The 25,725-nt window shown below is 40.5% G+C and overlaps 2 protein-coding genes across 24 annotated transcripts in view; one reads left to right on the top strand and one right to left on the bottom strand.

The window, feature by feature from the left end:
• The first annotated feature begins 412 nt into the window (after nt 1-412).
• Nucleotides 413-15,005, top strand: EIF3M (eukaryotic translation initiation factor 3 subunit M). The gene is made up of 11 exons (XM_068194765.1): nt 413-554; nt 1,872-2,004; nt 2,910-3,048; nt 3,429-3,552; nt 3,994-4,088; nt 8,568-8,651; nt 9,968-10,067; nt 10,481-10,562; nt 13,592-13,735; nt 14,275-14,335; nt 14,762-15,005. Exons 1-11 carry the CDS (start codon nt 513-515, stop codon nt 14,880-14,882), a joined length of 1,125 nt encoding a protein of 374 aa, XP_068050866.1. The 5' UTR covers nt 413-512; the 3' UTR covers nt 14,883-15,005.
• Nucleotides 15,006-15,698: 693 nt separating this feature from the next.
• The window catches only part of CCDC73 (coiled-coil domain containing 73), a 61,937-nt gene continuing 51,910 nt past the window's right edge, over nt 15,699-25,725 (bottom strand). For 13 of the 23 annotated variants that reach the window (XM_068194745.1, XM_068194748.1, XM_068194744.1 and 10 more), the window contains 5 exons: nt 25,081-25,116; nt 23,414-23,582; nt 21,530-23,065; nt 18,743-18,876; nt 15,700-16,047 (listed from right to left, as the gene is read on the bottom strand). In XM_068194745.1, the coding sequence (XP_068050846.1) occupies nt 15,838-16,047; nt 18,743-18,876; nt 21,530-23,065; nt 23,414-23,582; nt 25,081-25,116 (2,085 nt within the window). In that variant the 3' untranslated portion in view covers nt 15,700-15,837. Of the gene's footprint in view, nt 16,048-18,742; nt 18,877-21,529; nt 23,066-23,413; nt 23,583-25,080; nt 25,117-25,725 lie in introns of all 23 variants that reach the window. The other 10 variants (XM_068194746.1, XM_068194749.1, XM_068194755.1 and 7 more) reach the window with 2 other exon arrangements.

Below are 25,725 nucleotides of genomic sequence, written 5' to 3'. Positions count from 1 at the left end.
GGTGTGTGGATGTGTGTGTAAGCGTGTAAGGATGCGGGTGTGTGGGGGTGTGTGTGAGCGTCTGTGGGTGTGGGTGGGAGTCGGTGCCGGGGCCGCGCCCGGCGGTGGGCAGGGCCGTGCCGGGCAGGGCCGTGCCGGGGCGGATTGTGCTGGGAAGGACCGTGCTGGGAAGGGCGGAACAGTGCGGGCAGGGCGGAGCTGGGCAGGGCCGTGCTGGGAAGGGCGGAACAGTGCGGGCAGGGCGGAGCTGGGCAGGGCCGTGCTGGGAAGGGCGGAACAGTGCGGGCAGGGCGGAGGGGCAGGGCCGTGCTGGGAAGGGCGGAACAGTGCGGGCAGGGCGGAGGGGCAGGGCCGTGCTGGGAAGGGCGGAACCGTGCGGGCAGGGCGGAGGGGCAGGGCCGTGCCGGGCCCGGGGCGGCCGGAGCGCGGGCCCGCCCGCTCGGCGCGGGAAGCGGAAGCGGCGCGGCGGCGGAAGCCGCTCCGCCTTTCCGGAGCGCGGCGTGCTCGGAGCCATGAGCGTCCCGGCCTTCATCGACATCACCGAGGAGGATCAGGTCAGCGTCCCCGGGGAGCGGTCGGCCCCGGGCCGCGGGGCTGGGCCGAGCCGTGCCGGGGGCCGGCAGCCCGGGCCGGGCCTGCCCCGCCGGGCGCGCCGCGAGCGCTCCGCGCACTGGTCCGGGCTGTTCCCTCCAGGGAGCGAGCAGACACTAGAGAAACTTGAACATGATGGCTCAAAGATAAGCCGGTGTTTGCAGCTCCCTCCTCAGTGTTCCGCCTCTCCGGCACGTCGTTTTCATCGCTCCTCAGCCCTGCTTCTTAGTTAGGAGAAGAAAGCGGGCTCGCATATGGGCTTTGCTTGGGTTTTGTGGAATTCTCGGTACTGCAGGCACGGGAAGCGGGAATTGTGTCTTCGAGCTGCTGCTTTGTTGTGCCTTTGGCTTTGGGGGCTGCTTGTTCCCAGTGTCGTTGAAGTATGCATGCGTACATACGTGTTTATGTATACACGATGTGTGCGTGCACACCTTGGAAATCTGCAAGAAATGCACACAGGGCATCAGCCCAGTGTTCACTTGCTATAGTGCCTAGTACAGCCCCATCGAGTAGCTGGTGTGAAACATCCTCAGTACAGCATTTTGTCCCGGGGCATTTAGCTTTTTCTTCTGGTTCCGAAATGGTTTGACACTGAAGAAGACGTAGATGTCACGGCAGCCTCCTGGTCAGAAGTGCCCTGTGCCACAAGTTGTACGGCCTCAGATTGTTTCTGAAGGGTTGTGGTTCTGCTGGTGAAGCCCTGAATTATAATGAATAGACCTGTTGCTGAGGAAAAGGTATTTTCTTGGTGTTGGTTTAAGTCCTAACAGTGTAAGGCAGCTCATCACATTATAAGGCTGAGTTGAATGGGGCTTTCCACCTGGTTTAGTGGAACGTTCCTTGCCTATGGCAGAGCTGTGGAACAAGATGATCATTAAAGTTCCTTCCAGCCCAAGCCATTCTGTAGATTTTTGTTGGGAAGACAAAGTTCTGCCCTCTCTAAAGTGGCTTTTTTTATACCTTTTTTCTTTTCTGGTGAAGAAGCAACTAAATGGTTTTAATGTTTGTCTGACATTTGCAGAGGGAGTAAAAGAGTAAAACTTTGTAAGAAAGTGTCTTTGTCACAAAAACTTGTTAGGCTTGCAGCGCAGTACCCAGCTGTAAGTGACACATGGACGCTGTGAGAAAGCCCAACAGCTCTGTGACCTGTTCAGTCACTGGCAGAGCAGCAGGTTCAGCATCTGGCAGAACAAAAATCTGAAAGAAATTGAATTGCTTTGACTTTGTTATTCACAAAACAACTGTTTTGTTTAGTATGTGTTGTCTTTCTCTTTTTTAAGGCTGCAGAACTGCGAGCTTACCTGAAATCCAAAGGAGCAGAAATCTCTGAAGAAAACGCTGAAGGCGGACTTCATGTGGACTTGGCACAGATTATTGAAGTGTGTGATGTGTGCCTGAAAGAGGATGACAAAGGTTTGCACCTCTAAGTCTTGTTGGTTTCAAACAGTAACAGCTGGCAGAATTTAGAGATGCGTAGCATTGAAACACAAGCTGTGCATCCTAATAAACCTGGAAGGGCACATTTCCATCACTGCCATGGAACATTTGCATGTACTCTGCCCCTCCTTTCTCCAAACATCTAGCACTCTTTGAAGAAGCAGAAGCTGAGCTAGACTCTGCTTGTAATGAGGGTGTAGAGACTTGTATGTAAAATAGAGTTTTTGATGCTCAGCTGTCATTTTGGGGAATAGATAATATTTTCCATATGTAATGAATTTCATTCTTTTTTTTTTGCCTGACTGATAATTGGGCAGACTGAAAAGAAAACACAAAACTGGTGTGGTTCTGTTTGGAAAGGATGGAACACCACACTCAAAACAGGAGCTGGGGAGGGTTTGTAGTACACTTCATTGTTCTTGAGGACATTTTCTCTGTGGTCTGGGTGTCCCTCGTGGTCCTGGTGAAATGTTTTACTTTCTTGAGCACTAGGTGTTACTGTGCTCACTGCAGAAGCGTGGGCGGTTTCCTGGATGTGCAGGAGGAAGCCACTGTGTGGAACCTAGAGTTCCTCTGATTTCTCCTGTGTGTAAACAGAGAATTCAGAGTAAGTGTGGTATCAAATACCATGTTCTGTGTTGACCTTAGAGTGGTAATTCTTGTCTTACATGGTGTAAGCCCACCTGAGCCAGGTTATGGTACATTCTGATTAATACCCAGCTTGGTATCTTGGCATTTTCTTTCTTTTACAATTCTTACTCATGCCAAGTGGTAATTCATATCAAAAGTATGAATTACTATTATCAGAAGTATATCCAGCACAAGGTAGCTACTGATTGCTGCTTGCAGTTTCAAACAGCTGTATGCTTTGGTTTATGCAGATGTGGAGAGTGTGATGAACAGCGTTGTCTCTCTGCTTCTTATCCTGGAACCTGACAAACAAGAAGCACTGATTGAAAACCTGTGTGAGAAGTTAGTAAAGTTTCGGGAAGGAGAGCGCCCATCTCTTAGACTGCAGCTGTAAGTATTGTACAGGGCAAAGTGAGGCAGTGGTGACTTGGCAAAGTAATTGTGCCTCTGAAGAGGAAGGATTATCTTGTATGTCTTTAAATCAGAGTGTGGGCTGCTGCAGGAAGCACTCTTTTTTACCTTCTTTTCACTGTCATAAAATATTGGTGCTTCTGTTTTTTTTTTTTCCTTGGTTATTGCAGAATAAAATTAATATGTATAGTTTTCAGCTTTGCTGAAAATGACTACAGAACTGGAAACTGTTACAATTCATGGATGTAAGGTGCTGCCAGATGCTCTTTACCAGCGTGTCTTAAAAGAACACTGACATGCACTTCAGTAATGTATTTTTGAAAGCTCTGTAACTCCGTTGTCGGTTGTTTGCGGTTTAGCCTGAGCAATCTCTTCCATGGCATGGACAAGAACACTCCTGTGAGGTACACAGTGTACTGCAGCCTTCTCAAAGTGGCCTCGTCCTGTGGTGCCATCCAGTACATTCCAACTGAACTAGACCAGGTAATTAAGTGACCCTTCAAGTCGTGGCCTTTGTATGAACCGCGTCACACCTAAATATTATTCAGAGCTGTTACAGTCCATCTTTTACAAATTGCCAGAGCCTAGAGAAATTGCCATGAAGATGATTAGAGAGAAGCAGCACCTCTCCTGTGAGGGAAGGCTGAGAGCTTTGGGATTGCTCAGCCTGGAGAAGAGAAGGCTCCAGGATGCCCTTATTGCAGTACTTTAAAGGGGGCTCATTAAAGAGGGAGAGCGACTTTTGACATGGGCAAATAGTGATAGGACAAGGGGCAATGGGAGCATGAGAATCAGAAGACCTAAAAGAGAAATCTCTGTGCAAGATATTTTGAATTCTTTTCTGCTTAGGAGAAAATGAGAAGTGTTTGTAGTGCTATTTTAATCTTTTCCTGAATGCTTCTTTTTCACTCGTATTCTACCTAGGTCCGAAAATGGATTTCTGACTGGAATCTGGCCACAGAGAAAAAGCACACTCTCCTGAGACTGCTCTATGATGTCCTAGTAGACTGCAAGAAAAGGTATAAAAGATAAGTCATACATACTAGATAAGTCTGTATTTTGATGTAGGATAGGGGATCTGTAGGGAAAGTATTTCTCAAAGGATTTGTAAAATTAATCTGTACCCAAAATTCAATGCAAATACACTTCTGGGTTTTTTAAAAATATTTTTAAGCACTCTTGTATTAAACCAATGTTCCCAAGAATATTAAAGTTAGTAGTGAATTAGCTGCAAACCACAGACTCCCAAAACAACACTATTCCTTTCTATAAGTGATCATCGTAGTGCATTGGAGCATTATGCCAAGTTTATTATTTAATTGCACTTTTGACATTTTTGTGCATGGTAGTGCTATCTCTTACTTAATGATGTGGGAAGGCTTATCAATCATGGCTAACAGAACCAGTCTTTTTATGTAAACATTACCTTCAGGACAGAGCTTTCCACTAGTCATGGAAATTAATGTCCACAGAATACCTGCTTGGCCATTTTGAATTATTATCCTGGATCATGAGAAGCATCTTTGATCTAACAAACTTGGCAGACCACTGTCTCCTGGCACGTAGAGTAATCCAGTGTGTATGGTGCCTGTAAACGAATGCAGGTCAGAACGGAGAGCTGTCATCAGTTTATCTTACAGAAATGATACAGTGGATTGACTGCCCTGGCCAGGGCTGCAGTGATGGGCTGCTGTCCAGTGATTCAGGGAGTGGTTCCACAACAGCTCAAACCTATTTAACGTGTCCCTGCAGTTTGGGATGGGGATGTGGGGGGGGGTGTGTTGCTTCCCCCTGCCCTTCCACTCTGTTTTCTAAGTTACTTTCTCAAGGCTTCTTTGATTTTCGTAGTGAGGCAGCATCAAGCCCCCTCCACTGTTGACCCACGGTGGTACCAGGACTGCACTTGAATTTTCAGCATTTGCATAACCTTGCACTGCTGCAAAAGGAGGTTCTGCCCTGTACCCTCTGTTCCTGTTCCCTCCAGCTGCCAGTACCTGCGTGTGTTTGTGCTGGTGTGGGCATTTGTGTGACGGCACAGGGGCTTGGCCTGGGGACATGACCTTGCTGGGGGTTTAAAAAGGCAAGTGTGAAGCTGTCACAGGTGGAGAAGAGCTCCTTCTGTCAGGACACTTGGCTTTTTCTGCCCTGCTGGAATTGTAGCCTGGAAATGCTGCGTCAGCTAGCAGGATCATAACCTCAATTTAGGCATGATTAATCCTCACAGTAGTTACTCTGTGAGCTGCATTGCTGGGAATTCCTGTTTGTAACACTCAAATGCTTTTGCATCGATAGTTCTGTGGGGCAGATTTCAGATGCTCAAAATAAATTCAGAAATGTTAGTCACAGATCTTTTCTATAGCTTAGTGCTTACCTTGTTTCAGAAATATCACACTGATAACATTCCTGCTCTTCCTCACTTCCCATTCTGTTGATTTATTGTGAGGCTTTAACTAGTTTCATTCCCAAACCTAATATCCAAGTATTTTTAGCTAGTCTTGCTGTCAAATCAGTGGATTAAACTTCTAGGTTTTGTTTCCACTAGGGCTACCAGTAACCTTGCTACTAAGTGGTTTTTGCTTGCTAACCATAGGTGATTTTTTAAGACAGCCAATTAAACCTTCCACAAACCTGTAAGAGATGACTCCTGCACTCAGTGTCCAAGCTGTTCACTGAGCACAGCAGTGTTTCAGAGCACTTGCACTTCTCTCCAGAAAAGAAAACAAGAAGTGACCCTGGCACCTTTGACCTGGTTCACTCTCCTGGATCAGTGGGCAGTGTTTGCAATAGTATGGGAAACTCACAGCAGCATTCCAGCTGTAGCACTCAGGAATGTTGCTCTATCTAGCAGTATGGGAAGATAAGTGGGAACTGAAAAGCATGGGATAAAAATCATACCTCAATTACTGTTGCTGATTTATAATCAAAGGAAAAGAACTAGATTGTTAAAGACAATTGAATTCTTTTTTTTTTTTTTTTTTGCTTGATTTCTGTTTTAACTTTGGTCAATGTGGCAGAAGAGATGGTTTTCTGTAGCTAATAGACTTTATCCCAGTGGATCTCCAGTACTGGTAGTTAATAGATTGGTAGCTCCTAAAAAGTAGATGTGCAGAGGTTGTGTGGTGTCCCTTTTCCTGTGGTGAAAAGTGAAAGTTTGTTTTATCAAACCTTTTCCACCCACCTTGATGCAGTTTTAAGCTGGTCTCTGCTGGCAGAATTCAGCAGCTTTGGCCCTGCCCAAGTTAAATTCGAACAGGTCTGGCAAGTCTGGCTATTCATCCTTGTAGCAAAAAGCTCAGCATGCCAAGCACCTGCAGAGTAATTGTTTCATTTAATTTTAGTTCAGCTTAATGTCATATAATGTAGAGGGACTTGATTCCAGCATCTCAGTAAGTCTCTGATGCTCTGCTGTGGTTTTTTCCTTCCTTTTATCTGCCATCACTCTTAAGCTCTCACTGGCTTTTTGTCAAGTTATGCATCTAGACTGGTAAGTGGAGCCAAGAGCACTTGTTCAAACTGTTTTGCTAGAAAAAATGTTCACATTTGCACCTTAGGTGAGACACGTTTAACAACAAGCTGTGGTAAAACAGTGATCTGTATTAGTGCTTGAAACAGCCTAATTTATAGCAGTAATCTGACACTGAGTAGAATATCATATTGCCACAGAATATAAAATATAGAGGCTGCCATATTTGCTGAGGTTCACAAGAATTTAGCACTGAAAGTTTGGGAGTAATTGACTTGTAGCATTCTGTTGTTTCCTAGAAATGCAAGTGAAAAGTTCAACTCCTTCCCCACTAAAAAAAAAAGGCAGGGAATAAAAAAAAGGCAGGGAATTGAAAGTACTGTTTGAAATTAGTTAAGTGATAGCTTTCAATTTTTGCTGCTAAGGCAAAGGTTAGGAGAGCAAAAGTGCCAGAAAACTGTAATACAGCTCTGAAGTGCACAAAAACATCTGCTGAAAGGCTTTCATTGAATAAGGAGTTGTGTATTAGGTTGAACAGCACATGAGCTGAGCCTCTTTGATACCTGTATATTGCCATTCCTGTATTAAACTGGTCCTTTGTCTCCTAGAACATCTAATTTTGGTAAGATTTCACCAGTGCTCACATCATAGTCAGTCACAGACTGATTTACCTGCAGATGCTCCTCTTATATATAAAGCTGCCTAAATTATTTTTTTTTCACTGATACAGAACTGTCGGTTCATCTACATCAATATTGGTTACAAAGGCAAAACATAAGCTGACCTCTTTAATGCTGGAGTTTTAAAACAATTGTTTCATTAAAGCTTGTATCCCTGAACATGGTTCTGGAATGCTGGGATTTATAGAAAATGCCCCTGCCTGGGGACAAATGTACATCCAGATTATATATGATACTGGCTGTTGCCCATGATGTCTTAATATTTGTGCTGCACATCTCTCAGATCTGGTAAATCCTCTGAGAACAAACTTCACCCTGTAGAGTGGCTGTCAAGCAGTGATGTGGTGAGAGTTCAAATTTGTACCCATTTGAAGACGGTGTTATTGTACTACAGAATCCCTTCAGCCCTGTGGTGCTGTATGGGTTAAACCTCTGTCACAGCACAGAGCACGCTGGGCATGTGGTGTTGGTTTGTTCCTCCCTGGGCAGTTTATGCCATTGGCCTAAGTCACTAAGGCAAATCGAAACTTTATTCTCCCAGTGTTTTAAGGAAAATTGTGTGTGCTTTCAGACCACGTGTGATAATTTGTTATAAATTTTGCAACAAGCATCAGGGGTTGCTGGCCTTGTTGGTGGTAAAACTGTGAAGTGAAAATAAATCAAAATCAGTTAAAATGACATAGTAACGATCTCGGAGCTGCTTTGCAATAGTATTGATGTTGTTTACAAGATCATGTGGGTGGACAAGGCTGTAGGTTTGCTCAGCTTTCTGAGAAGGAGTTGTTTGTCTAAAAGCTGTCTGTCAGAGCAGTGCTGGAAGCTTCACAGCAGCCTCAGCCAGTCTCATTGCTGGCTGCCTGGTTTCATCGATAAAATGAGCAGCTCTCACTCAGAATATTTGAAGAGAGAATCTGTGAAAGAAGAGAGCAGCTTTTATACAGTCATTTTCCCGACCATAAATATTCTTTAAGAGATGCCATTTTACATTTGAAATAAACTTTGCAGTGCTACTTACTGCACAATGATTAAATCCAGATGTGCACAAGAGGAGCATTCTAGTGAACCATATAAAGCTGTTCCTAGCTCAGAAAGCTTTTTCCATAACCAGCAGGTAATTAATCAGTTCAAGAGAATGAAATGAAGGGTGAAGATAAACATTTTGTAGAACAAGAATTGAAAGAATACATCCAGCTAATTTGTTCTCTCCACTAGAATTAAAATGGGTCATCTACATCTTTTTCGAGTGTGATTTAATTTGACCTATAACATCATTATGGAATTATTTAAATATTTGAGTGTCTTGTTTGAACAAGTTTTTCAGCAATCCTGAGGTAGCTTTATTTTTTTTTCTATAGTGACACTGCAGCAAAAGTAATGGTGGAGCTATTGGGAAGTTACACAGAGGACAATGCTTCCCAGGCTAGAGTTGATGCTCACAGGTAAGACTGACTTCCCAGTTTCCTTAAAAGTAACTTTTCCTCAATTGCCAAATTATTTTGATCCCCTTACTGTAAAGAGTATTGAATTCCTTGACCTGGCAGGCCAAGGTCCCTGCCTGGCCTCTTCTGTAGCACTGCTGACTCAGTCAAGAGTTTGTCTCTGCAGTCTGCTCTAGGTCTGGTTGTAGGCACAGCCAGGTTTATTCCAGTGTGCAAGTGCACAGGAGTGTTCCTGCTCACTGCTGAGAGAGATCAGCCTTGGGTAAGGACTTCTTTAAATCAGCTGTGCACTCAAAATCCTTTATTCCTGTACTGGAATCCTTTCTTCCAGCTTGTTTTACTTTTTGCCTGTTTTATTATCTGACCGTGAGCATTCTTTTCAAATAGCACTTTTCTTGAAAAAAACATTGTTGCTGTCTTCTCTGTGAGTAAGTACAAAGGATGTGAACTGCACAGAAATAAGCTTACCTGTTGAACAAGCTGGGACTAAATTGATTCATAGCAGTGCATTTTCCCCACTGGCCAAAATGAGTAAATGCATGAGTTTTGATGTTCTAACTTAGGAATTAGTTCTTTAAGTTCTGCCAGATGTACACTACCAGTAGTTCTCAAGGGAGTTGTTTACACTTAACCATGGAGGAAGATCAGGATGATTCCTTGGGAAAATCAGTGTCTGTGCATAAGTGGGAACTTCACTGGCTCCCCTGCAGCGAGCTGCAGCCTGTTCCCTCTGAGAGAACTCGTGTGCCCAGGGCTGTGTCCGTGCAGAGCTCGGGTTCTCCTGGTGTCCTGCTGTGGCAGAGTGAGCCAAGGCTTCTGATGTGCTGCTGAGAAAAGCTTTCATCTGCACTTCTGTTTCTAGTCTGGAGCTGCAACTGAGAAATCCTGGGCCTTGCACCAAGCCCAGCCCCTTGTTTGGTGTTGGGGTTTTCTCTGTTTTGTGTCACATACTCAAGTGTAATTAAATCTTCCAAAACAACTTAATTCTATGAAATTTTAGGAGCACAGTAAAAATACCTCTAGGAACAAAGGCTGTGCTGGAAGTAAATGCATAGATGGAAACTGTAGGGTGATCTGTGGTTTGACCACCTGGCACATTTCATTTGGAATACTGGACAAATTACTTCATGCTTCCTGTTCCTTGGTTTTTCCATCTGTAAAATGAAGTTTAAAATTGGAATGTGACATATGTTACTTCTGATAATAATTGAAAACCCTTGTGTGTTTCCTAGAAAGCAAGGAACAACAAATTGAGTTGCTCTTAGTCATACAGATGCGTATTGCTTTGAAAGTGATCGTTTTCCTTTTCTCATCAGATGTATTGTACGAGCATTGAAAGATCCAAATACCTTCCTCTTTGATCATCTTCTTGCCTTAAAACCAGTCAAATTTTTGGAAGGAGAACTTATTCATGATGTAAGTAACTTTATTTTTAAGATGGTTTGATAACAGTAGACTGCTTTGTTTTAATGTGTCTTTTGAAATCCATTAGAATGGTTATCTGTGTCAGTAATCCTGAGCTGCAATGTGCTCTTTCTTTTACAGTCTTTAAAATTAAAATTAGATGTGAAACGTTTCCCTTTGAAAGTTTCAGAAACTCAGTCACAAGTCCTGCCCTCACTTGAGTTCTGTAACAAATCTTAAATCTGGGGAAAGGAAGAAAGCTCAGCACAGACTGCCCACATCTACGGACAGAAGACAGAATTTCAGCTCTTAACACCTATTTTTCTGTTCAACACCCATAGTTTTTATCCATATCTGTCCAGCCTGCAAAGAGGGAAGCCAAGATAATATTTAAACTGTTCTCATGTTTGTTTTCCATCTTCTAGCTTTTGACAATTTTTGTAAGTGCTAAACTAGCGTCCTATGTCAAGTTTTATCAGAACAACAAAGACTTCATTGACTCCCTGGGTAAGTTTTCAGATCATTGCATTCCTGACTATTGACATGGTTTAAGGTATGGAAGCCACAGAGTAATTTCAGTTTGAATCCAAGGAAATTTCAAAACAGAGTAGAGTTTGGTGATGATAACCTCTTGTAGATTGTGAGTGGGCCATTAACTGTGGTTTGTTCTTTGAAAACAAGCTGGGTTATGGCTTTGGAAAAGAACTGTGGTTTTACCCACTGGCTTTTTTTCCTCTTAGAACTCCCCCCCTGAAAGCTTTAACACATTCATACTCCAGGCTAGGCCAGAGATCACAACTGCACTGAGGAAACCACCAGCTTGTATAAAGAGCCAGTTTTTTTAATGATGAAAAACTTCGTAGCAGCAAATACTGAGCAGTAAGATAAAGCATGCAAATTGTGCGTGTCTGCCTGTGCTGATGCATTAGACCCAGCAAGCCACAGTCTGTCCCAGTTAATTTGTTTCATCACATGAAGCAATGTGATGGAATGTTAATGTCAGCACCCTCTTTATTTACACACTGTGGAAAAAAGGAGTAGTAATTAACACTTTGACACTCCCCCGTTGATGTGTAATTGACTGTTTCAAAGGAGCACTGGTTCATAAGCTATTGCATGCATTAAAATTACATTTTTTATATTCCAGCTTTTTAGGACAGGGGTCAGTGACAATGCAGAAATTGCTCAATGATGCAGATTTTTTTATGACTGCATTAAGGTTTTGACATATTGGTAATGAATAAATGTTTCCATAAAAATACGATTTTTTTTTTTATATAACTTTGATTTTCAAATGACACTTAAACACTGCCTTGGATGCATTTGAGGAAAGCCACAGTTTTGCTAAAACAGAGTTTAGTGCAGCTTTTTAACACATGCATTATTTTGTTTAATGGTGTGTGATACAGTTCTTGGAGTAATTGCCCTCATAGCTTTAAAATGGTGGTACTTTGGGTATTAAAATGATGGAAATACCAATGGGATTTTTTGGTGGCTAAAATTAGCAGCAAGTTTTTGGTAGCTTGTAAACGTGTGTATAGGATAAGTGTATCTTTAGTCACGTGTATCTAAACATTAGCTATGCAGACATCTTACGCTTTTCTTTCTCAGGGGAAAGAGAGGTTTGGGGCTTATCTTTTAGGTACTTGTCCACAGAAGTATTTGCTGAAATTGCTGTTGCACCAACATTTGAATAAATTTATGAAGGTCAATTACACACCTGTGTAGCATTAACTGTATTCTGTTCAGTTGTTGTGGTTTCTCTTGCCTTGCCTTCCAATGTCTCTGCTTCCGTACATTAATTAATTCAGTGTGTGAAGTTTCAATATATCTAAGATTTATGTACTCTTAGTAAAATCCCTAAATACCTGTGCAACTGTTTGGAAAGACAGTCTTACCTTCCACTTATGCTTATTTCTCTATGGTGTTCTCAGAAACTCTCTGTGTCTTTGAGCAATGGACAAGCAGAGGTTTGGAGGGAGCACAGATGGAAATGCTGGGAACTGAGTGGCTCAGCCATGGCTTTGAAAAACAGGGGCAGTTTGCTCTAGACAACAATGCAGTTACTAAATGAGGCATTCAAAAATTATCTGTTCCAAAAATGAGATTTTTAACCATGCTTTAGAGATTTTTTTTTTAAATAACTTGCCAAAATACCTTTGTTTTTTTAGGATTCCAGTGGCAGTAGAGCATGGGCTGTAGTTGTAACCTTTCCTGGACCAGGACCAGTTAGAGCTGGCCCAGGAAAGCTGTGCAGTGCAGGCTCCTACAGGCAGCATCAGTTTGTTACAATTTGTTGTTTTATTAATGCTGACAACTTAGGCCAGCAGTAGCATTATCTGTGTCAACTGCATCGCCCTAACATGGCCACAGTTAATCTGGCATTATCAGCCGTCTTCTTTGCAAAGTTAATCAGCATCTCATTTGCATTTGTTAATTAGGGTTAATGTGTGCTAATTGATTTTTTGATGCTTGTAGAGTTCCATTAAACCCAGTTAGGTATAGTTGCTGGTGCTCCTCATTCGTATGAATTATGGTGATCTCGTTTTTGTTGAATCGGTGCCAGATAGGGAACCTGCATCATAATTACAGCTAATTAACACAACATGATGTCCTGTGCTAATGTGCTTCCCTGCTAGTGTATGGGTGTTATAAATTCCAAAGTTACATATTTACTGAAGCTATGGGAATGTTTATAATGTCATTCTAGAACAAAAAGAGTGACGCTCATTTTTAAGAATCTTCAGCCGGATCTTAGTTGGTACCTCATGGGCTTTGGATTAAGAAATACCTTGTTTCATCTCAGTGACTTAACTTGGTTGACCTAGGTGTTTTTCCAGGAAAATGGTCTCTGATTTAGACATGCAATGCCTTGGTTCAGTTCCTTGTGTTGGCATTTATGCAGTCATGTAAAAGGTGTAACCTGACCTCAGTATCCGTTCCGCTGGTTTTGAACAGCGCTTTTCTGAGCCGCACTGGATGCTTACATGAGCCTCATCATGCCTTTTTTGCTGTGGACAAACAGATTCAGTAGCAAAGTGCTTTCTTCTGGCACCACAATGTTAGGGAACCATCACTGTGAGAGGTTTATTTTCCAGAAACCACAGGAGAATGAGTGCTGAGGCTCTAATAAGATTGTTGGCATAACCAGCTGTGGATTCTCCATTTTGTTGCATTGCTGTTCTTCCAGGTGATGCAACTGAAAAATTCACTTGCACTCTCACCACTTCAAATTCTGTTTAGGTGATGTTTTTACTGCTCAAAACCCAAAACTTTTGTAGATAACACATTTTTGCTAAAAACAACAGATCTTGATGAACTCAAAATGCAGCTTGCTATTTTAGCAAAAGACAAGGCAGATGCAGGATTTGATATTTTACCTCAAAAAAAAGTTGATAAAGAAAAGTAGAAGATATTTCAATGTGAAATATTTTTACTATATGTGCTTCCAATAATTTTAAATTTAGCACGAAAAGCAAATTATTTGTATGAATTACAATTAAATCATTAGTTAAACTATCAACACTTTTCCTCAGGCTTGTTGCACGAACACAATATGGCCAAGATGAGGCTCCTTACTTTCATGGGAATGGCTGTAGAGAATAAAGAAATCTCATTTGACACAATGCAGCAGGAACTCCAGATCGGGGCTGATGATGTGGAAGCATTTGTCATTGATGGTAAGAACTGTGGTTCTGCACACAGTGCTCATGAACAAGACCTTTATAGTCTTCTAATCTAATGTTAAATTTTAAGAACAATATTAATTTTGATTCCTGTGCTTTTTACAAGTTAAAGCTGCACAACTTCATGCTTAAAGACAGGCCCAACTGTTGTGTTTTAACCAGTCTCAGTGAGAGGAACTGTATCTCATGTAATTCTTTACAGGACTAATAAATTGTTTGCAGGTTTGTCATCTGGTTTTGTTTGCTGTCATTAAAACAGGATCTGTTTGTAGGGGAGAGTAAGTTCATAAAATCTGTACAGGATATTGCTTTAATAGATTGGCACCAAACAATAGGATTCGTGCATGACCTTCATCTTGTTACATCATTTTGCTTTTCTGCCTACTAGACCATTAAAACCAACAGCAAAACAGGTTAAGTGAACTGCTGAGTTCTTATGTTTGTATTGATCTCATTCTGAACCATTTTTGTGCAATTTAATCCCCTTGCACTATCATAAAAATGTTGCTCAAAATAGCATTTTTTTTTTGCAGCTGTAAAAACAAAGATGGTGTACTGCAAAATAGATCAGACACAGAGGAAAGTCATTGTCAGGTAAGACAATTCTTCATGGCATTTTGCAGAACTTCGTGTGTTCTAATTATTTCACTTTCATTTGTAGAATATTCTAACTAGAAGCAAGGTATTGTTCTATCAGTTGCTGGTAGTTAAATAGTTGCTATTTATCATAATTTTATTAAAGCTCACACTGAATGTGATTAGCTTATTTAATGAAAGAGTCCTACTTTCCAGGACATTTCATTTAATGACCTACTAGTGACAAGAATACTAATGACCGTTGTTGCTTTAAATATTTGGGAAGGCTACAGAATTCTCTTAACTGGTGAAGTGCAGCACTTTCTAGAGAGAAAACTGGAGTTTTCCTATTTACTTATGAGAATAAAGTAATGCTATAGAAGAATGATTAAGTGAGTGTGACATTTCTAGTAACCTTCTCCCAATTTTGTTTTACTTCTCCAGTCACAGCACACATCGGACTTTTGGAAAGCAGCAGTGGCAGCAATTGTATGACACTCTAAACACCTGGAAACAAAATTTGAATCAAGTGAAAAACAGTCTCCTCAGTCTCTCAGACACCTAAGAATTTTTATAACCGAGTAATATTGCTATAGATGAACTTTATTCAAAACTTTGATAATTTGTGAATGTTTCCAAAAAAACTGTATGCAATTGGCTTAAAGAAGCTAAATATTCTAAATTGCCACACCAAAAAAAAAAAAAAAAGGCAATAAAACAGACATGGGAAAATGTCTTCTGTTTATTTTCTTACATAATCAGCAACAAGAAACTGACAATATTGGTTATGTTTCTTTTGTTCATTTTACAGTATGGAGAACTTTCTTTGCAAGCTGTGTGGGGAGGAAGGGAGGGAGGTCAGAAAAATGATAGTGCAAGTATTTTTAAAGCAAGAGAAAAATTCCCTTAGACCCAAGGGAGAAGAAATGTCACCCAATAGAAGTGAAGCTTCATGAAGCCAGATCTGCTGCCTTATCTCTGTAGTCATACCTGATCCTTCACTGTTGAGAGACCTCACTGATACAGAAACTACAACAGACAGATTTAAATAATTTGGCAGTAAAGGTGAGCAGAAGATTTTTCTGTTCTTCTGCCACTTAGAACTGCTGGAAGTAGTTGTAAATGTTTGCAGAACCCATTGTATTCTGAAAGAGTTTAGAGGTGATTTCACCTGAAAAATGAGTGAGCAGTCTGTCAGAGAAAGTGAATTGAACTATTTCAGCCAGAACTGCTGAGGAGCAGGAGAAGGGTACAGCTAAGTAATTATTTAATTTTATTAAACATATATAAAAACATAAACTTACCAACTTTTTAACTTTGGGCAAAGCCAACAGTAACTTGATTTTGATTGAAGAACCAGAACTCATTGTATACATTTTGGAACAGAATAACTGTTAACACGTTACATGAAACATGAAACTACACATATGTACCATATTGTGTAGGAATACCTCTACAAATCTGGGTTAGGTAAGTGATCTGTCTATGCCTAAAGAATGCTTATCTCCTGGTGCTCATCTTCACTGGCCTTCTTCATATTTTCTCTTTCTTGTTGAATGAAGTCTCTCCAAACTCAGTAATTTCTCAATTCCTCCCGTCTGGTTTTGCGTAACGGAGTTCTGAAGAGAGCAGCTGTCCTCACCTTTGAGTGCTTTGTCGCTTCTTGCTGGAGTGACAGTTATGTGAGAAGATTTCTGCTTGTTCTGTAAGGCAGCAAATCCTTCTTTAACCTGACAGAGTACAAATGTTAGCAGTTCATAATTCACATACAAAGGTTCAGATTGTTGGATTCTGCTGAACATTAAGCAAGTGAGGAAATGTTAACAGGAAAATAAATTACTTGGAGAAAACACATTTAATTTTAAGTGTTTACATCGTATTTAACTTATAAATTTGATAACGACAATTACACTTTTATAAACCAAACTTAACATAAAACTTGGTACAAGAGTGATTTAAAAAAGACAAGCTTGTATTAGAAAGCAGATTAGCAAAATAAATAGCTTAATTAAAGATTTTAATGTTGCAATTGACATTTCTATTGTTATGCAAGCATTTGATTAACAAAACCCAAAATCATGAGGTTTATAGTGTTAACTCCATCTCCAATGTATAGATTAGAAAGCAAACATCAGTAATGCACAGTCTGTAATAGGTTGGCTTTTTTATGTTAAAGATGTTTCTGTTCTTACAATAGTTTTAATTACTCTTTGATATATTACTGTTAGTTACTTCATATCTATCCAAATCAAAGACAGATGGCAACACAGTAGGGGAACAGTTTTTTTGCCCGATGAGCAGAAACCTTGCATTTGAATGATGAGTTCTCCACCTGTAATCCGGGGTTGTGTGACTCCTGGGGGACTCTTGCACAGCATCAGCCTGAGCAAGGTGCAGCACAGAGCCAGTGCTGCAGGGGAGCTGCAAGGTGACCTCTCAGACTCTGCTCCTGTGCTAGGGGACTCCTCTTGCATGGATCACAAGATGAGACCTTCCCCCTCTTCTCAATCAAGTTCTTCATATTAGGCAACTGTGCCCCAGCCAGCTCTAAGGCACTATGTCTGTATCAGGCCTACCTTTATTTTAGCTTATCTTCGCTAGCATACAAGCATTTCCTAAAGTTTGAAATATGAACAATAAAATTCATGCAAATTGTTCATCATTGCATTTGTCACAATGCAACATTTGTTGCTGCCATGCAGCTGAGGGTACTGACACTTCAGGTCAGTAATGACTGGCATCTTCCTTTCAGTGAGGAAGAAACTTCTCCATTTGAGCAGTAAAAGTTTGAACCTATTGATTCCCTCATGTTTTTCCCCAAGGCCTCAGCAACAAACAGATCATACTTCACTGCAAGCCACTAGTCAAAATCTCTATGGAATAACATGTGGGGCTGAACCTGTCCTGTACTGAAAATTGCATGTTTAAACTGAGCTGGAGGTGCTTGTTCTTCCTTACTGTGGTACTTAAGCATGGGCAGACTAATGTTTAAAACAGTTCTTTTTTCCATTTTTGCTAAAATTACAAGTGCACCTGTAGCATTTGTTAATAATTTTTATCCCCTTTTAGAATACTATACTGTGATTGACTGACATTACCCAAATTGTAAAAGGCTTAAGTCTGCTCTAGTTGCAATCATACATGTTAGTCAAAGCAAAGTAAGTAGAAAGCAAAAAAGACTGTCGAGCCCATTTTTAATCTCCCAACAGCTTGTTTATCTTGGTCATTAAAATGACCAGAAGTTAAGAACAGAAGGTATTAGAATGACACCAACATGGAAAGGAGGGAGTGCTCTGCATTATTGCAGGCTGAGATTTTGTAGATTAAAGATTTGGAAAATCTAAGGTGAAACCAGCAAGGCACTGTTCTTGTCCATCTCTGCTTTTCCTTAGCTAGCCCAGCAGGAGTTTTAGTTTGGAGGTGACAAAGCAGCCATAACCACAACCAGATAATGAAACAAACACAGCTTTGCCTCAGCTGTAGGTTACAGAGTGGAGTTCACTCAGCTCCTGGTTCCACCTCTGAGAAAAAGCAAGACACACACAGTAAATACCACCACCTCGGTGTCATTCACAAGTAGAGTCAGGCTAGCAAAGTCGAGTAATTTAAAACACCAGTCTTGTGAATTTCAGGGAATGTGGATGCTGATGGCATCAAAACCTGATTATCTGCTGAAGTCAGCCAACTCTGTCCCTTGAAACCACTGTACACCTCATCCAGAGACAGCCCTAAGTACCTGAGAAATACCTCTAGAACCCCTTCTAAAAAGGAAAGGTCAGCTGCAGCTGTAAATGACTGTATCACTTTTGAGTGATACAGTCAACATTGAGTCAAATTCTCATGGAGCAGTTCGAGCTGTTCAAGCTCCAGAGTCTAACACAGATCTGAAAATGCAGTGATGAGGCTTTGGGAAACAACAGGCTTTTACATGTTTATGTAATGTTACCCTACAAAATAGCATTACATAGAGCATCACATAACTACAGTGTGTGATAAATGGATAGGCTCTAATTCACAGAAGTGCTGAATTTTTATTCTTCCATGGATTCTTTTAAATGACATGGTTTATCAAGTAGTAGAGGAAACAATGTTTTTGTACTTCTACATACTACTATTTTCCCTTTTTTTTTTTTTTAATTTAACTTCTACTTTTACTGTAGGTGATGATTTTTATTAGGGTACACAATAGACTAGCCTCTTCCTCCCCTCCCAAACAGACTGGTTAGCATCTGTTTGATTCATATGCTGTGACTTTTTCCTGCTGTTTTCTATCAACCTTAATTGTGAAAAATGGTGTCTTGTTGCCCTTTTGATATAATTTCGGAGATTGACTCAGCCTTAAAGTATCCAGATGGGTACAGTTGTACAAATATCTGTGGAATTAGCTCACTGAGGTCTGGTCTGCAATATTTTTAATTGACTTACATGTTCTGTGGGAAAAGAAGAATCGTAAAAAGCCTTTGCTGTAGCATTCCATTCTTCACTAGGCTCTCCCTGGGGCTCTTGGTGGATACTGGAGGTATTCAGAGTGTTGGCAGCTCTGTTCAAACTGCTGGAACCTGATTGACAAAAAGGAAATGGTAACAACTGCAATTTAGTCTCCAGGCACTAATTGTGAATGACTAAACTGGTTTACCTCTGATCTTCAAAAATCAAATATTTTTGTTCTAAATCCCTGGATCTTTGTTGTAGGCTTTTACCCTTCATTTTTTTCTTTCACATGCTTCATCTATTTTTTCTTTAAAGATCAGGTATATTTCTACTTTGATTAAAAATGTTTTCTCTCATTTTCACATATTGAGTTAATGACAGAAAAGTGACGTATAGAAAGTGTATGTATTCTAAACATTCTAACTGAACATATTTTTTCAAAGGCTATTACTTTAAACTCACTGTCTGATAACAATAATAAAATGCATAATTAATGCCATTATAACATGATATTCCAGGGTGGCTTGTAATAAAAGAAGACATGAATACAAAGCTTTTCAGACAATCAAAAACAATTTAAATAAGGAGTCTTTGTGTTAATGGCTCTCGCTGATGTTTCAGGTGGTCAGCCATCTACTAAAGGCAGGAAAGGCAGGTGAGTAGATTAATCACAGCCAGGTATAAGCCTCCAGTTTTTCAGAGGCTTTATGCAGCACCAGTAAATTCTGTTGTAATCGATATCAAGTTCCTTGCAAGGTGAAAATACAAGGATGCTTTCACAGTTCCTCACAATGCAAACAGGAGCTGTTTGTCACTGCACAGATGTCTGTGGATCACTGCATTACCAGAGTGAAATCTCGTTTTGTTGTGAAAATACGTTACCTCATGGTTATGTAACAGTTGTTTCAGAATACTGACATTTTCTCTTGGGAGGAAGAGGAAAATGGTTATGTGTTTATTTTCTTTTTTAAGCATTTGTTAATTCCTTCATTTACTGAGGTGGAGTGTCTGCTCTCTGGGAACCAGTGTATGAATAGTAAATAGCACTGTGCTTAGGCAGGAGAAGGACCTCCCTCAGATGGATTTACTAAATTCTCACCAATTCTCTTCACCTCTAGATCTCCCATACGGCTAAATGCTTTGTGCTCCAGTCAGTCAAAAAAAAAGATTTAAAATGTAGGTCCAGTGTCCACATGGATTCCACTGCAGGTTTGCCATTTGGGAAGAGATGTGCAGACATAACGACACAAACCCCAAGCACAACAAACACTGGGAGCTGCAGTGACCTGGAGGAGCCCTCACAGGGAGGTTCTCCTCTCTCCCAAGGAGGTGCAGCATTCCCAGAGGGCAGCAGGCTCAGGGAAGGATCTATCTCAAATAGGCAGCATGAGGCACAGCTGGGACACAGACCAGGACCCTCACCATGAAGGTTTGCTGGAATTCAAGGTCTGGTCACTAGGTAACTCAGTTGAGGGACTGGAGTTAGTTCCCTACCAATTCCTTTGGATGAATCTCTCAGAGTCACTTGGAATTCCAGTACTTTGCATGCAGAAAAATTTATGACAAGAAGAGGAGGAACTCACAGGGAAGAAATGTAGATAGCTCTGTCCTTACAGAAGAGATACATGCAAAACATCATGTAACTAGGCATTCATTTTATTGAAACAGATACCAAAATTCACATTGTTAAAAGAAATAATCTGAGATCAGGATTCTGCTACCTTGCTACCACTACTGCTGTTTTAGGCACAAAGATATTTCTGAAACTGAACTTCAAAAATATGCATCTGAACACAAATGTCCACGGGCAGGAGACCACGGACAGAAACAAAACTACCTGCAGAGTTAAATTCATAACAGAGCAATGTAAAGAATCCAGACTGCTGGATTTCTGTCTGCCACTGGCTACAAAACTAAGGATGGGAGTCCACTCTGCACTTGGTTTGTTCAAGGGCCAAAGGTGAAAACACTGCAGCAACAAAAACTCTGTAAACACAAACACCCTGTCCTGTGGATCCTGCTCTTTGGAAAACACCCAGGGCTTCAGTTTTGGGGTACTCTACCAGATTTTATTGCAAAACAAATCTAAAATACAGTTTTTCCACACCTCAGTAATGACTGAGAAACCCATGGCATAAAGTTCATATTTACTATTTTGTATGTGCAAAATATTGCTCAACCAAAAGTAACCAAGGGTCAATAGTAGATTAAAATGCTCCTTGAGCACCTCAAGCTCTGTGTTTTCCACAGCCTGACAGAATATTAAGTCCTTTCACACACTCAACACATTCAGATGGTTTTAATGGTCCATATAAATTAGAGACGTACAATAAAATAAAAAGTAAATTTCTGTAAGACCCATTCAAAGAAGCATCTACTAGTTCAAAATCTACCCTAATTTTGAAATCTACCCTAAAATTGAGAACACTGAATAATTTGCAAAAGCTACTCAATGCTTTTCAGATCCATGCAGATCCCTGATAGAATATGTTCTACATAAGGGTTAGAAATGCCTATCAAAATTCAGTTTGTAATTGCACTGCTGTTATTTCACAAAGGGAAATATGAGAAAAAATATTTAATCAACTAAGTGATAGATAAGCTAACAAAAGCTGTTTAGTTGCATTTACAACATAAACAGAGCAATCTCAGCTTTTATGATATAACTAAAATGTCAGCTTTTCATTTTTCTACACTAAGCTTAGATATAGACATTTCACATTATAATAATTTTTTCTAAGCATTACACGGTTCAGACCATTAATGCTTATATTTTCTTACCTTGTCCTGTTTCTCCACTGTCCACATTTTCACTGAGATCTTGACTCTGTGTGTTTGAAATAATGTTTGTGTTTTCCACTAAGCATGGTGGTTTGTCTTTCAAAAGGGAAGGCTCCTTGGAAGCTGAAGTCCACGTAGCTTGACCTCTCATTTGATTTACTCTTGAACAAGAACTGAGAGCTAAAAAATTCAAGTATAGTGGAGTTTTCTCAGCTTTTTTATCTGAGGTTGAAAGATCAAAGGATGACCTTACATTTGTGTTTACTAAATTTCCAGATGTTCTCATGGGTAAAGAGCATGATTCTTTCAGGTGACCCTCAGCAAACTTCGTTCCTGGAACTGTATTACTCAGCAAGTCTTTTTTCTCTTTTAATAACGTGTGATTTGTTGAAGTATTAATCTCCAGGGAATGCCCAGTTTTGATGGAGTGTATCTGAGTACCATTGTTAACATTTTTATGTGGAATTAGTTTATCTGTATGTGCCCTATCTGCTGGGGGGGGGTTATGAGCAATTTTGATACCATCAGCCTTTACTGGAGATTTGGCTTCAGCATTGGAAGTCCATGTGTTTGTAGCATTCCCTCTTTGTTCAGCACTGCCTTGTTCAGGTTGCCTGCTGTGCATGTCATCTGCACTTATTCCTCTCTCCATTTTTGGGAGGCACAAATTAAAAGCACCTAAGAGAGACTTACTATCTCTGCATTCTTTTGCAGCAGCATCATCAGCACTCGTGTTATCACAACAAACAGTTGGTGGATGTTGAGCATCAGATTCCAGAACTGCAGTGCTGTTCCTGTTTCTGGCATTGTCATCATTTCTGCCTTCAGCATCTACGTGTGTCTGTTCCAGAGGAAGTTTATCTCTATGTAAACCACTCAGAATTACGTTTTTTTCTGTTTTATGTAATCCACTGCCTAGAGAATTGTCACTATTCCGCAAGCTGCATTTTTGGTATTCTGCTAGAGAATTCTCTTTAGTATAAGGTAGGATGCCAAAACTTAACTCCTTAGCTTGGTGGTCGTCTGTACTTCTGTCATGCAGAGCACTCTTCTCAGTGCAAAGAGCAGCTTCAGACTCGGGTTTGGGTGCTTCAGGTGTGAGGACACTTTTGCTGTCCTGTCTGGCGTCCGAGTTTGCATCTGCCTTGGCACAAGTTGATTCATCTGCACTATTGCACAGTTCTTCCTTGCTCATGTCAGTCTCCTGACTTCTGTTGTTCCTATCAGCACCTACAGTCTCAGCACTGCCCATAAAGTCCTTCCTTGTTCGTGTGTGGTGTGCTGCCAAAGGCTCAGTGCAGTTCCGTGGCTTTTGATCTGAATCTGCATTGTTTTCATCTGGTAACCTTCTGTGTGCTGTTCCTGCATCTTCCGCCTCTCTGCATCCACTGACATGCATTTCTGAGGTGTGCCCTTGGGTAATTAAATCAGTATCTGTGCAGAGGGTGTTCCTGGGAGAAGCCTCCCTTTGCTGTACTTCACAAGGGCTAGCAACATTAATTTCATCCTTAAAACTGTTCTCAAGAACTTGTGACCCTGTAGAGTGAGGGTGTTCTCTAGTTAGTGACTGACCCAGAGGTTATGTAATGCTTTATTTTTACAGTTTAGAATTTCCAAAGAGAGGGACTCAGGATTGATATAAATACTGATATCTTATATTACACACACAAGCCTATCAAAAAGTTACTGAAAGTAAGTATTGCACTATGGTAACTTGCAAAATATTTATAAACAGAGAGCAGAGAGCATATTAATGTTCTGTGGATTTTAGATATGACCATTTAATTCAGGATTTAAGCCCTCTCTTGTCATATACTGTATGTGAAAACATTTTTCCTTTCTTAACAATACTACTTATCTCTATTATTCATGGAAGGTTATTACTTTGTTCTATCTTTAATTCCTCAATGCTTGAAGACTGGTCCCTTGTGTTTTTTACTTCAGTTTCTTCTTCATTTCCACAATTACCATATTTTCTTATTACAGACTGCATAAACTCATGCTCTTCCTGAATAACCTGTGTTTCACTGTCTTTTGATTGTTCTTGACCACTCTAGCATAGGAAGGAAAAAAAGATTATAGGTATTTTAGCAATTTACTATAGCCACTGATTAGGCAAAAAGTTCAGGACTGAGATTTAAAATTAATTTTACAATTCTGATGGGAAACAAAGACCTGAAGCATAAAAAGTAAACAGAGGAAAAGAAAAAATCAGACTAACACCCTAGAAGAGTAGGAAAGATATCAGGCCCTGCTATATTGCAGTCCAAAAAGTTCTACATTTGCCATTTCAGAATTCCTCAGTGGAAGGAATTTGTGTTGTACCTGTGGTGACTGGATCACTCCTTCTCTCTGCTGGCCCACTCAGTGACCTACTCAGTAATTCCATATGCAAAAATCCTGCATCATTGCTGCTTACACCCAAACATATACACAACATGCACACAAAAACAACACATGCACATATAAATAACCTTTTTTTTCCTAGCAAACTGCCCAGGACTTTAAACTTTATTTCACAGGCAAATAAGGCCTCTGAATTTACAGTCCCTGACATTTAGTTCCTAATTCCCTCCTAAATAGCCTTTTAACTTGAATTTGAGTCAAATTCAACAAGAATAGAAGCCTGAAAGATTTGTCTACTTAAAGTCTAAATCACTGGTCTACTACTGCATATGTGTTCAGTTTAGAAAGCTGCAGCCAGTGAAGTTCTGTGGAAACTAGGGCCTGAATAGTGAAGTTAATAAAATCCCACCAAAATAAAAGCAAAAGGAGATGCATCCTTTATCATCATCAACTGTTTGGCAGCTGAAGACAGGAGCACGTGCTGGCTCTTGCCCTAAAGATAGGATATAAAAGTAGGCAGATGTGGGAGGGAGCTTAGTCCATAAAAGATGTGGGAAGAAGCTGAAGATACTTGGGTGACTGGAGGTGTTGCAGAAGGAAGGCTGGGATGTGGGAGGGAGTTACAAGGGTTGTGCTTGGGCACTGGGTGTGTGGGGAGGACAGAGAATATTGCAGAGTAGAGGGAGGCGCAAAGACAGCACTGCTAAAAAATGGGGCAGTTGCAGTGCTGGCAGAGTAGGGGATGTAGAACACAAATCTGCCAGGAAAAGTTTCCTGCAGGTCACAGGAACATCCTGATGCTCCCAGCCTTGCTGGTTTGGGGGAGGGAGGAGTCATGGTAAATAGAGGAGGGTCCTAAAATCATTTTCCTCCAGCCTCAATTTGAAGTTTCAGTTGAAATCTCTCTCTTTTCCTCATGTTTTATCATTATTTTCCCTGTCACACCTGGAAATTGTATATATTGCATCTTTTTCTTTTCTAGGTATTTAATTAATTTTCCTTCTTTGCTCTATATAGCCCTGGCATCACACTTTCAAGCATTTTGAATACAAGTAGTAGAAATTTCCCTTTCCTTTCATGAAATCTGTAATTATCTTACAATCTCTTGTTTCTAGGAGCTCTTTCTTCAGACAGAAACACCACTCTATAACTGTGTACATTACTCTTTTGTACATTAATGAGACAGCCACTGCAGTGGAACTTACCATGTTTGTTGGTGTGGGCTGAGCTGGTGATTGCATCTGAAACAAACAGGACAAAGCGTTCATAGAAAGGCAGAAGGGTTTCATGTTTCCTTTCCAGGTTTTCAGATGGGTTGAAGAAATCTACTTTTCACTAAATTCAAATGGCTGTTCAGCCCTTAAAAAATGGGTCCAAGATGGGCAAACTAAAATACCTAAATAACAAAACTTTTAAACTTGGATTTTAATTTTTTGCCTGTGGTTTAGTAAATCTAACTGAGAAACACATATATCCCTAAATATCCTTTCCCTCAACAGACTATTTCATAATACAAAATTCAAACCCTTCTGAAAACCAGATCTCCCTGTACATACACCCACAAAAGAATTACAGCAAGCCATTGCTGGGTGTAACCCTATTCTCTACTGCTACACAGCTGATTGCAAACTATATCAAACTAAATGTGAAGCATGGTATGGTTAAACTAAATTGTAATCCAAGTCTATAATGAGGCCTGACATTGTACCTTTACTTTAACAATGTCTTTTGTTTAATTACTATTCCAGAGGTGATCAGTGTGAAGAAGTTTAAGTACATCCTGAATTGCATACCCCAGAAATAACCACAGGGATTTCAGATTGCTTGGGTGTAAAAATAAGTATAAGCAT

The sequence above is a fragment of the Anomalospiza imberbis genome, chromosome 6 (assembly GCF_031753505.1).
Source record: "Anomalospiza imberbis isolate Cuckoo-Finch-1a 21T00152 chromosome 6, ASM3175350v1, whole genome shotgun sequence".
NCBI lineage: Eukaryota > Metazoa > Chordata > Aves > Passeriformes > Viduidae > Anomalospiza > Anomalospiza imberbis.
Note: the sequence above shows the minus strand (reverse complement) of the source record. Positions and strands in the feature narration are given on the sequence as shown.